At 30.9% G+C, this 12,585-nt stretch overlaps 1 protein-coding gene across 2 annotated transcripts; it reads left to right on the forward strand.

Moving 5' to 3' along the window:
- The first annotated feature begins 528 nt into the window (after window positions 1-528).
- LOC109185539 (1-aminocyclopropane-1-carboxylate oxidase homolog 1-like) lies at window positions 529-7,676 on the forward strand. Of its 2 annotated transcripts, XM_019335476.1 has the most exons (5): window positions 529-582; window positions 2,681-3,197; window positions 4,567-4,891; window positions 7,259-7,535; window positions 7,571-7,676. In XM_019335476.1, the coding sequence occupies exons 1-4, from the start codon at window positions 537-539 to the stop codon at window positions 7,529-7,531; spliced, it is 1,161 nt and encodes a 386-aa protein (XP_019191021.1). In that variant the 5' UTR covers window positions 529-536; the 3' UTR covers window positions 7,532-7,535; window positions 7,571-7,676. The 2 variants fall into 2 exon arrangements, with proteins under 2 accessions (XP_019191021.1, XP_019191020.1); XM_019335475.1 differs by having other exon boundaries at window positions 7,259-7,676.
- The last annotated feature ends 4,909 nt before the right edge of the window (window positions 7,677-12,585 follow it).

Here is a 12,585-nt window from a genome sequence, read left to right on the forward strand (position 1 = left end):
GAATGCATCTTCACCAAGTGACTAACCACATCAAGGATAAGTGATCTAAGGGACAAGCTCAATGTTCTCTCAAGAGAACTTTAAGCTTGAAGTGACATATTAAGACTCTGTATTCTAGGCACTAGAATTCATTCTCTCTCTCCCTATATTATTAAGAATATTACCATTTACCAATCCTAACATGACAGGGACGACTCTTCGTATCCTTACAAATACATCTCTTCACCATGTACTTTATATTATCATGGATTGATCAATAGTAAGACTATTCACAGAACTATTGTTATTATCAATATCATAAGCCTTATGATTGACTAAAGAATTTTACAGAAAAATTATATAAGGAAAAAATTGCAACATAAACTACGACGTTTGGTTCACGTAATATAATATTACATAAGTAATGCGAGTTTGATAATATTATATTATCTTGTTCGGTCCAAATTATAAAATTACCTTATAATATTATATTATCCCAAAGCTGATATAGCGGTAATGTGATTACTTCTATTACCTCTATGTGGAGAGAGATAGAGATGGCTACCACAAGCACTAGCGGCAAAGCTGAGGGGGCTGAAGCATCAGTCCTTTCTGTACTTTAATATTTTGTTGTTATGCATCATAAAAGATCAAATAATTTGTATGAATTATGATGGTTGAAATGTTGCACTGTTGAAGTAGACAACACAAGCATATATGTTTATATAATCAAATGCATCCACATGTGCATATATATTTGAAGTAGACAACACAAGCATATATGTTTATATAATCAAATACATCAACATGTGCATATATATATATATATATATATATATATATATATATATATATATATATATAGAGGAAGGTTCAAGTGCGGCAGTGCGCTTAGGTGCGGCGGTGCGGTTAAATGTAGGCCATTAGATTAAATAAATTCAACGAATCACATTCATCCAGGCTTTTTCGATATTTTCGCGCACGTTCTCACACTACGCGAACTGCAAGGTTAAAGTCGTCATTGGGCACCTGAATAGATCAAATCATAGTGTTGTGTGTTTTATGTTCGTTATTGGTGCATTATTAACCTTACTGTGGTGTATTTGAGGATTCATGTTGGTGCCAAGTTTAGGTGCGCCCGCGCCTTCCCATGTGCTCAGTGCGGGTGCACTAATAGTTATACAAATATACACCATCCATGTTAGAAAATGCACACCACAAAAACATGTCACAAATTAGATATGCATCACCAGAACACACCATTAGGTATGAATAAAAGCACCGCACAGTGTTCAGAAATACACCATTGGGGTGGTGAGTTATATGGTGTATTTTTTGAGTGTGTTGTGTGTTTTTTGGTGTATTTGTGCATTTCATTGTGGTGCTTTTTCCTAACACTATTGGTGTCTTTTGTTAACACTGTTGGTGTATTCTGAGAAGCGGCCGATATAAATGACCACTACAATTACCATAACACCCCCCACTTATCAGGACGCGCTTAAATCTTTAAATCTTCAGAAATTAGCCGCTGCCGTTAGATTAAGCAAAATGGACAATGCTGATATAACCGCACCGCCGCACCTAAAGCCACTGCCGCATTTGAGCGCTCTTATATATATATATATATATATATATATATATATATATATATATATTCATATGAGAATCTATCTTAACATGTGAACCTAAGAACTTAACTTGAGCCATTCATCTAGATTAGTGGATCGATATGGTCCACACAATAATGATTGCCCTAATATCATAACTAACAATAATATATGTTCAACAATTATGCAAACTCTGATTGTGATGAGATTCGAACCTAAGACCTTCCTTATATAAATTAATGAGTAAGTTAATAATATTAAATAGTTAATGGAATATTCCATTGCTAAAGTTTAGACTGAAACTAAAATCAAAATAATATACACCAATGATTTAACAAACAATTGAACAAACATTATAATATGAACCAATGAAACCTTTTTGAGCTCGAACCCACAACTTCTCATGTGCTGCGCAGTGGGAGTTCAACTTGGTACCATTGGACCAATATTTTTTTTAACTTTTGTTATATGTCTAACTTTATTGACTCTCATTAGATTTATTAGTAGATGTATATATTTATTAGAAAAATATATTAATTTATTGTTGTGATATGAAAGTGGGTCCACTTTTAAAAGTGGAAGAGTATTGTAAAAATGTAAAGAAAATAGTGATTTTTTAATTTTTTTTTTTTTTTTTTTTTTTTTTTACAAATTTAAGGATATAGAGGCTAGGTAAGATCCACTTTTAAAAGTTAGAGTATTTCAAGAATAAAAATATTTAATTCCTTATCATAGACTCAATTATTGATGAACATGCATACATTTGTTTTTTGAATGTTAGTGGCTCTATTACAATATAGTATTTGTTCATGTACTTTCTCAACCTACTGAAACACAAAGAACAAATAACGCCTCCACTGAAGTTCAAACTCATAACCTTCCAAATGAAAGTCTAACCCGACTACCATTAGATCACATAGTCTTGGTATCATGCATACAATTTAATTTTACATACAAATAAAATCCAATTTCTCTTAGCTTGAAATTGAAGTTTAGTGTTTGAAATAGCCAATCAATCAAGCAAATTAAAGCTCCAGAGAAAGAGAGAGAGAGAGAGAGAGAGATGGCCACCGCAAGCACTGGCGGCAAAGCTGATTCCGGCGATTATGATCGGAAAAGCGAGCTGAAAGCCTTTGATGACATGAAAACCGGGGTAAAGGGGCATGTAGATTCTGGAATAATGAAAATCCCACGAATATTCATTCATGATGAAATCAAGAAAGAGGAGAAGGAGAAATTGAAGCCCGCCATGGCCAGTACGTACAAGGTTCCCATCATAGACATGGAAGGCCTCCATACCGACCACACAACTCGCCGTTCTGAAATCATCAAAGAAATCAGGGATGCATGTCAAACCTGGGGTTTCTTTCAGATTATCAATCATGGGATTCCCACTCAAGTTCTTGATGAAATGATTGACGGCGTTCGTCAGTTTCACGAGCTGGACTCTGAGGTGAAGAAACAGTTCTACTCCCGCGATCTCACCAGAAAAGTAGTATACAACACCAACTTTGATTTTCATACTTCACCGGCAGCAACTTGGAGGGATACCCTTTATTTTATCATGGCTCCTCATCCTCCTACGCCTCAAGAATTGCCACAAGTATGCAGGTATACATAGTTTTTGCTTCCATTCCTTTGTTTTCCTTTCCTTTCCTGGGCTCGACTTATCACTACACAAAAAACTATATATAGCTCGGTTGAGCAGAGGCCGAGCCGGTAAAGAGCCAAGTATGTGTAGAAATTGGTAGCTGGGAGATTGTTGGGCGGATACCAGTGAAGAACTGAGTCCGATCCAGCATCTGCCTCTAAAAAATATGGCTATATATAAGAAACGAGTTAATTACCAAAATGGTCCCTTGACTATAGTGAAATTACCAATTTGGTCCTCGACTATTTTTTTGACTAATTAAGTCCCATAATTTTAAAAATTCTTAACAATTTGGTCCTCCGTTAGTTTTACTGTTAGACTTCCGTTAGCTTGGGACCAAATTGGTAATTTTGCTATAGTCAAGGACCATTTCAGTAATAATTAACTTTAGGTTTGGATAATTCGGTTCGATTTTTCTGAACTGAATGACACCGAACATTGAAGTAATTAACCGTACCAAACGATTCGGTTAAAAACCGAAAGGAAATACCGTTTGATTTTTTTTTTTGAAAACGATTTTATTTAAAATATAATAATAATAATAATAATAATAATAATAATAATAATAATAATAATAATAATAATAATAAAACATTTACGAGAGATATCAGTGAGAATATGAGCTGAACGGCAGAACAGGCAACAAGGGACTTAGAATTACTTCATTATTATTATTATTATTATTATTATTATTATTATTATTATTATTATTATTATTATTATTATTATTATTATTAATTATTATTATTATATTTAAAAATTCAAACGGTATTCGATTCGATTCAGTTTTTTACCGAATAATTTGTTTCGATTTAGTTTTTTACCAAACAATTCGAAATCCATTACCATTCGGTTGTTTGATACGGTTCGGTATGGTTTGGTTCGGGAAAATCGAACCGAATTGCCACTCCTAAAGTTAATTACTGAAATGGTCCATTGACAATAGCAAAATTACTAATTTGGTCTCAAGTTAACGGAAGTCTAGCGGCCAAACTAACGTTGGACCAAATTAGTTAAGATTTTTAAAATTGAAGGACTTAATTGATCAAAAAAAATAATCGAGGACCAAATTGGCAATTTCAATATAACCAAGGGACTATTTTAGTAATTAACTTAAGAAAATAAAGTTGTGCTTTTGCTGTAGTCACTGATTATTAAGTGTTCATGAATGTGTTCACAAACACTAATGGACGCTTAACGAACGAACACGAACACTCCAAAAATATTAACAAACGAACATGCACGAGCAACGTAACCTCCATTCATTTATGTTTAGAACCCTAATTATGATCTGACTAAATGTGTCGTTATTGATGACAACTACTTCAGGGACATACTGATAAAATACTCCAACTCTGTGCAAAAACTTGGGCTGTGTCTATTGGAATTGTTCTCAGAGTCACTGGGCCTGCACAAAAACCATCTGGAGAAACTGGGGTGTGCTGTGGGGCTTTCCATCTTCGGCCAGTACTACCCGGCTTGCCCTGAACCAGAGCTCACGTTTGCACTTAGAGACCATTCTGACAGTGGTTTTTTTACAGTACTAAATCAAGATACTCAAATTGGTGGCCTCCAGGTTCTTCATGAAAACCAATGGGTTGATGTCCCTCCATTGCATGGGGCTCTGGTAGTCAATGTTGCTGATCTTCTGCAGGTATATATGTACACTTCTTAAATTTTGTTTTATATAAGAAAAATTAAGCTTTTAGTCTCTAAGTTAATTATATGATATTTGTAGATCTAATTAATTAAAACCTTAATTTTTCATAAAATTTTAAAATAAAACTATACTATAATTGTGACTTCTTTGAATATAATATATATAATTATACAAAAAGATAAATAAAAGTGAAAAATAAAAAAGAAACGTTATGAAAAATAAAATGTTTTATACAATGTCCATCCGGTTTTATATATTTAGTTCAATTAACGAGGTTTGACTGAAATTATTTATAATTTAATTTTTCATAATATTAAGTTTATTATTAATATATACCATTTATGTATTTAGAAATTACATTAAATGTACTATTAAAAACAAAAAAAAATGAAATTTAAGAATTAGGGAAAATGACACTTTTTCCCCCTAAGTTATACATTTATAGTATTTTTTTTCCCCTAAATTATTGAAGTGACTGTTTTTCCCCCTGAAATGTTAAATGGACATATTTACCCTTAAACTAAATATTTAATTTATTTTTTTCTCCAACAAATTATGACCATAATTTGGTTCAAACCAAACAAACACTATAGCAATCAAACCGAAATATTCCAATTACAATTTAAAATCGAAATTCGATATTTAGAGTTTATTAAAATCGTGAACCGGAACGGACGGTTCATGTTCGGAACTGAAAAAATAAAATACATTTATTGTTGAATTTAGACTATTTTAAAATAAAAATCAAAATTTTAAAATAATGACGGTTCAAAATCGCGAATCGGATCCGGAATCGCCAGTTCACGGTTCAAGATTCAATTTTTTTGATACATAATTTTAATAAATTGACATTTAAATATTGGGTTCTAGATCTGAATTATAACCGAAAACTATTAATTTGATTGCTTTAGTATCCGGTTCAATTCAAACCGAACCGTGGTCATCCCTACGTATACGCAATAATTTGTTGGAGTAGTAAAATAAATAAAATATTTACTTTAAGGGTATAAATGTCAATTTAATATATCAGGGGGGAAAAAGCACCACTTTTAGAATAATTGAGGGGGCTAATGTGCTTACCTAAATAATTGAGGGGAAAAAAGTGCTATAAGTATATAACTCAAGTGTAAAAAGTGCCATTTTCCCTAAGAATTATAAAAAAAAAAAAAAAAAAAAAAAAAAAAAAAAAAAAATAAAAAAAAAAAAAAAAAAAAAAAAGAATTAAGCAATGGATAGCCCTTCTTCGGGCGCAAATTATGCCCTGGAAACGTGTTCACCGTGAATGGTGAACACAAGTCCAAACGACATCGTTTTTACACAAAAAAAAAAAAAAAAAAAAAAAAAAAAAAAAAAATCGCGGATGTGGAGTTAACTGCGCCGTTTGATCAAATTATGAATTTTCTGTTATGAGATTATGAATGTAATGAAAATTCATAATCTCATAACAGAAAATTCATAATCGCATAAAAGTAAAATATTTATTAAATTATGAATTTTCTGTTATGAGATTATGAATTTTCTGTTATGAGAATGAGATTATGAATGTAATGTAGATTCATAATCTCATAACAGAAAATTCATAATCTCATAACAGAAAATTCATAATCTTATAACAGAAAATTCATAATCTCATGGTTCCAAAGTGAATGTGTAGGCATGGTTCCAAAGTGAATGTGCATGCATGGATTCATAATTTATGAATGTCCGTGATTTCGGACGGGAATGTGTAGGCATGGTTCCAAAGTGAATGTGCAGACATGAATTCATAATTTATGAATGTCCGAAATCATTGCTCACCTCAAATTAAAGTGAAACCGCGAAATGTGAAAATGAAGAAGAAAAGTCACGCAATTAATTAAGAAAAAAAAAAAAAAAAAAAAAAAAGATAACGGTGTACTAACACCGTTGGAACCGTGTTCACCATGAATGGTGAACACGGTTCCATGGCATAACGATTGTTCTTCTAGGCCCTAGTCTTTGTATTTTGGGCCTCCCTTTCTGGGTTGGTACCTCGGTCATTGTACGTATATTTGGGCTGAGCGCCCCCGAGTAAAAAAAATTATTACTTTCTTGCCCCTATTTTGTATCTTTGTTCCCGGTTTACGATGGATCCGGTTCCAACAAAACTATCAGGTACTTTTAAAAACAAAACAAAAAATGAAATTTAAGAATTATTAAAAAAAATACTAAAGAATAAAAAGAAAAGACGAACGAGCCGATTTAAGCAATGAATATTAAATAGAACATGTCAACATCCACAAAAAAGAATAATAAAATAAGTTATAAACTTCTGAATAAGCTCTACCAAATATACATTTAAGAACTTTTCTGTTGTTGTTTTTGGCTTTTAATTTGTGGCAGTTGATCACAAATGACAAGTTCAAAAGTGTGGTGCATAGAGTAATAGCACAAAAGATAGCCCCCAGAGTTTCAGTTGCAAGTTTCTTTAGAACAATCCCCGGTGACGTGGATGCCAAGAAAGTATATGGACCGATAAAGGAGTTGGTTTCTGATGAGAATCCTCCATTGTATAGAGAGACAACCACAGAGGAATACCTTATGCATTTCCAGAAGAAAGGGCTTGATGGTACCTCTGGCTTGTTGAGGTTTAGGTTGCAGAAAGAAGGCAATTAATTAAGGAGATTCAGAAGTACAATGATTATAATTGTATTATTAAGTGTTTGTTGTTGGTTTTTATTATCTGTTCAAACTTAGTAGTGGCCTGCATGGACTTTAATTAATTTATTGCAAAAATAAAGTAGGCTGTATCAATCCAAAATAAAGTACTGTCCATTTTTCATAATCGTAACTCAACTTATAATCATTACCAAACAAGACCTATTATGTTAATTGATGGGAAATTTGCACTTTTTCCCATGAATTTTAAGTTTATAGCACCTTTTACCTCTAAATTATTCATGAACTTACATTACCCCATTAGTGTTAACTATAATAAAGCTATATGGTTTGAGAAGTAATTAATGTTACAATTAATATCACAACATCCTTTATTATAATAAAAAAAAAAAAAAAAACACAACATTTGAAAAATAAAATAGCTATATATTATATAATCATATAAAAATGTACTTTTGAAAAATAAAATAGCTATATATTATATAATCATATAAAAAATGTATTCAATTAGAGTTTAAATTTACTCATACAAAATTTGAAATTTGCTTTCTAAATGTAATTATTTTAGTCATTATTCGTATTGTGAAAATTATAATATAGATGAAATACAATTAAGAATAAATCAATGTAATTATGTAAATTCTCTCTATAAGTTTATTTGAATATGCACATAATTAGAGATTATATTAACCATACAAAATTTTAATTTTAATTTTAATTTTAATTGTAATTTTGTATTCTATAAAAATAATAAATACTTGACCAATGGAAGCTCAAAAATATTATTATATTAAATAATTTAAAATGTTTTAGTTTTTCTATTTTTTATTTATAATTATAATAACATAATTTTTTCCCGTGCATCGCGCGGGTGAATTACTAGTTATATTAAAAGTGACAATTTTATCCTGTTTTATGTTAGATGGACATTTTTATTCTTAAAACTAAGTATTTTATTTATTTTTCTTCTCTAATAAATTATTGCTTATATGCACGGATAGCCACGGTTCATTCAAACTTAACTGGACACTATAGCAACCGAATTCAAACAATAGGGACGGTTCCAGTTACGATTTAGAACCGAAAAAACATAATAAAATAAAATACTTGTCGAATTTAGATTATTTTAAAAATAAAAAATAAAATTTACAAAAATAAATAAATAAATTTTATTTTATTTTATTTTATTTTTTTAGTTCTGAATCGTAACCAAAATCGTCCCCATTATTTTGATCCGGTTAGGTTCGAACTGAGCCGTGGTCATTCGTACATATAAGCAATAATTCGTTAGAGAAGAAAAAATAAATGAAATAAGGGTAAAAATGTCAATGTAACATAAAAGGGGGGAAAATGACATTTATAATATAACTGAGGGGGAAAATGTAGATACATGAATAATTTAAGGAGAAAAAGTGTTATAAGCATATAACTCAGGGAGAAAAAAATGTCATTTTTCCTTATTGATTTAAATAGATTTAGTTCCTTAATTGTCTATTATGTTGTACTTTCAGTCTCTAACGTTATATCATTATCAAACTCAGTTAATAAATTCTTTTTATGAAGTTATGTTTGTCATTTAGAATTAATATCCATTGCAAAAATTTCATTATCTTCATGTGAACATTTTTAGCAATGCAGATTGATTATAAATGATAAAAATAACCTCATATGTTAACAATACTCAATCAAGACTGCTCAAATCACAAGGTAAGGACTCAATCAATAGAATACTCAAATGACTTCAATTCAAGAAAGATAACGGGAAATCAACTCAAGTCAACTTAGATTCAATGACCAACAAACGGAATTACATCTCAACTCAAGTTCATAAGCCAAAAACGGGAATAACCAACTACTCAACAATAGGGTTTCCAAGAGTCAAACACAACAACAAGCATAGTGGTATATATATATATATATATATATATATATATATATATATATATATATATATATATATATATATATATATATGCTTCAATTCAAGAAAGATAACGAGAAATCAACTCAAGTCAACTTAGATTCAATGACCAACAAACGGAATTACATCTCAACTCAAGTTCATAAGCCAAAAATGGGAATAACCAACTACTCAACAATAGGGTTTCCAAGAGTCAAACATAACAACAAGCATAGTGGTATATATATATATATATATATATATATATATATATATATATATATATATATCTAATCTAAAAACATAATAAGCTTCAATCCAGGTTATACCCCTTGTTTATGTTCATTTTTTCCGTTAATTTTTTTTGTACCTTGTTCTATAAAAGTTGTACTATATAATTTTTTGGACAAAAATATCCCTGTTGTTATAACTTCTGTTATCTTTCCATATTATTATTACTATGTACATGCATACACAATAATTTTTCTTATATCCTTCAATGGTAAGTTTGAATTCATTTAGGTTTTAATTAAAATGTTACCATAGTTATATTTAGAAATTTAACATTTCTATAATTCTTACCTCAATAATATTAATATAAATTATACAATTATATATATATATATATATATATATATATATATATATATATACACACACACACACACACACACACACACACACACACACACAAAATTATTTTTTAAAAAATTAATATAACTAAGATTTTAATATTTAATTTTAATATAACTAAAATATATGCCCAATATTAAAATTAAATATTAAAATCTTAGTTATATTAATTTTTTAAAAATAATAGTGTGTATGTGTGTGTGTATTTGTGTGTGTGTGTATATATATATATATATATATATATATATATATATATATATATATATATATATATATATATATATATATATATATATATATATATATATATATATATTATATATATTATATATATATATATATACTTTTTTGAATATATATTCTATTATTGAGATTGGTAAAACTGGATTGGTGGAATATGAGTTTTGGCTCCATTTGTATAGGGGCTTTGGCTCCATTTGTATCGGTGGCAAGAAGCTTAGGCTTCACTTTGGTGGATAAGATTGGACTGGCGTATAGGTTGGACTTTTGGTGTAAATGTTGGATTGGAGTAAGGTTGGATATTATGATATTGCATGTTATACTTGAATATTGATATGTATCTCTTGGCTATATATATATATATATATATATATTCAACTACAAACCCCCCTTAAAATACAAACTGTATGCATGTAAGTATGTTAACATGTGCACGAGCTAATCTCATATATTGTTGGCAGTGTGCATGCAAGTATGTTAATGTGCGCACAAGCTTTGATGGATGGTTGTAATTTTTTCCTCCTAAGCGTTGTGTGCATGTAAGTATGTTAATGTGTGCACGAGCTTTGATGGATGCTTGTGATTTTTTCTCCTACGCTGCATGTAAGTATGTTAATGTGTGCACGAGCTCAAGTTTGTATTTGAATGCAACCCCATATATATATATATATATATATATGACATATAAACTCACACATTGTGCATTGTTTTTTTTTTTTTTAATTAGCCGCATAGGCGCCCGCCTAGATTGTTTTAGCGCTAGGCGTTAGGTGTTACTCTACCGTCCGACTAGTGTTCAGTGTTAGATAATAATAAAGCTAACATAAACTGAAGTAAACGAGCAATCTGACTCGTTACAGCGGAAGCTTTAGGACCTTTGAACATCCCTAGCCATAGTTGTGGAAATTGCCTCTGGGTTGGTAAACCTGTAGAAAGTGTTTTGTCTACCACTTCTCTTCCGAATACCTGTTGGTGCGTGTATTCTGAACACGGGAGCTGTGGGAGGACTGTTTTGCTTAGAAGCCTACCTGCCATCAACGTAGGCAGATATTCAGTTTAAGTTAAACTGAATATCCTCAATTACCTAACAAATTAAGTCACCAATTGACTTAATCTCCTACTTGCACCACAGCCACCCAATAATACAATATGTTATAATATATTGTATTTAGAGAAAATATTTACATTCTCCCACTTGGTGCAAGTACTGACACAACCTTCATTAAAGAACAAAACACATGAATCATAGTAATACGTCCTCTACTAATCAAGTGAGTAATATCTCATATGATCACATGCATTTAAATTCCCTAACTTAGGTTCTTAATGAACAAACCCTACGTTTATTCTTAGTCCCTTAATGGATGTTTCTCAAAATATATTATGTGCACAACTGAAGGAAGAAACCATCCAAATTCACTGTATGATCTCCAAAACCTTAGAAGCATGCCTTAAGTAGAGATATCTTAATGTTCTTCCAAAAAGGCTGAACCCCAACCCTAAGGGCCCCCCACACCCCGGCCCGACAGAGCATTTTGGGAGGATGTAAATCATGGTGACTCAACTGAACATGAACCATAGAGGCTAGACCGGTGCTCACTGCGCACAAGGAGCCCCCCTCACTTTGAGAGGTTGCTCCCACACTGCCGCTGGTGAGACTCGATCCATGGTCATTCTTCCAAGCATAATGCTAACTATATTCTATGACTTTTTTTTATAAATTAACCCAAACACTACCTCTAACGGCTAAGAGCTTGGAGTTGAAACGTCTGTCACTCCCACTCATTAAGATAGTCAAAAGATAGTCAAGTCATAGAAACATTCCAATAACTTAGACAACAAACCAAAAAAGGTCTAAGTCCATAAATTTGGAATCTTAAACATACAGCAACTTCCCAAATAATCTCAAGGTCCACCTCGAAATTAATTGAACATTACGAGTCTTACTTATTATGTCTTACAAAATTGTTTTGAGCCTTACAAACCAAAAATGGCCCAGGATCAATTTTGAAGAAACTAAAAACTCTATTAATCGCTAAAAAATTTATTAATTGGCAGTGCACCACAAGTTAAATTCTTTCGTTCTAATAAATTCATTAATATTGTTACAACATTTTCATGAATATATTGTACAACCAAACGTTCAATGAAATGAACTTATGAATTATAAGAACAAAAAAATTAAATTAATACTTGTGGAAACTTTTGGACTTATTGCTAGACGCACAATCCAATTTGGAATGTACGAAAACAATTAAATCCATCAATTTTAGTGGAG

This window comes from Ipomoea nil, unplaced genomic scaffold, assembly GCF_001879475.1.
Source record: "Ipomoea nil cultivar Tokyo-kokei standard unplaced genomic scaffold, Asagao_1.1 scaffold1334, whole genome shotgun sequence".
NCBI lineage: Eukaryota > Viridiplantae > Streptophyta > Magnoliopsida > Solanales > Convolvulaceae > Ipomoea > Ipomoea nil.

Bases quoted from the DNA above. Each gene is read 5' to 3' on its own strand.
- LOC109185539 (XM_019335475.1), top strand. From the start codon at position 537: ATGGCTACCACAAGCACTAGCGGCAAAGCTGAGGGGGCTGAAGCAT. The intron at 583-2,680 runs CAGTCCTTTCTG...GCGGCAAAGCTG, and splicing joins AGCTGAGGGGGCTGAAGCAT to ATTCCGGCGATTATGATCGG. The intron at 4,892-7,258 runs GTATATATGTAC...AATTTGTGGCAG, and splicing joins ATGTTGCTGATCTTCTGCAG to TTGATCACAAATGACAAGTT.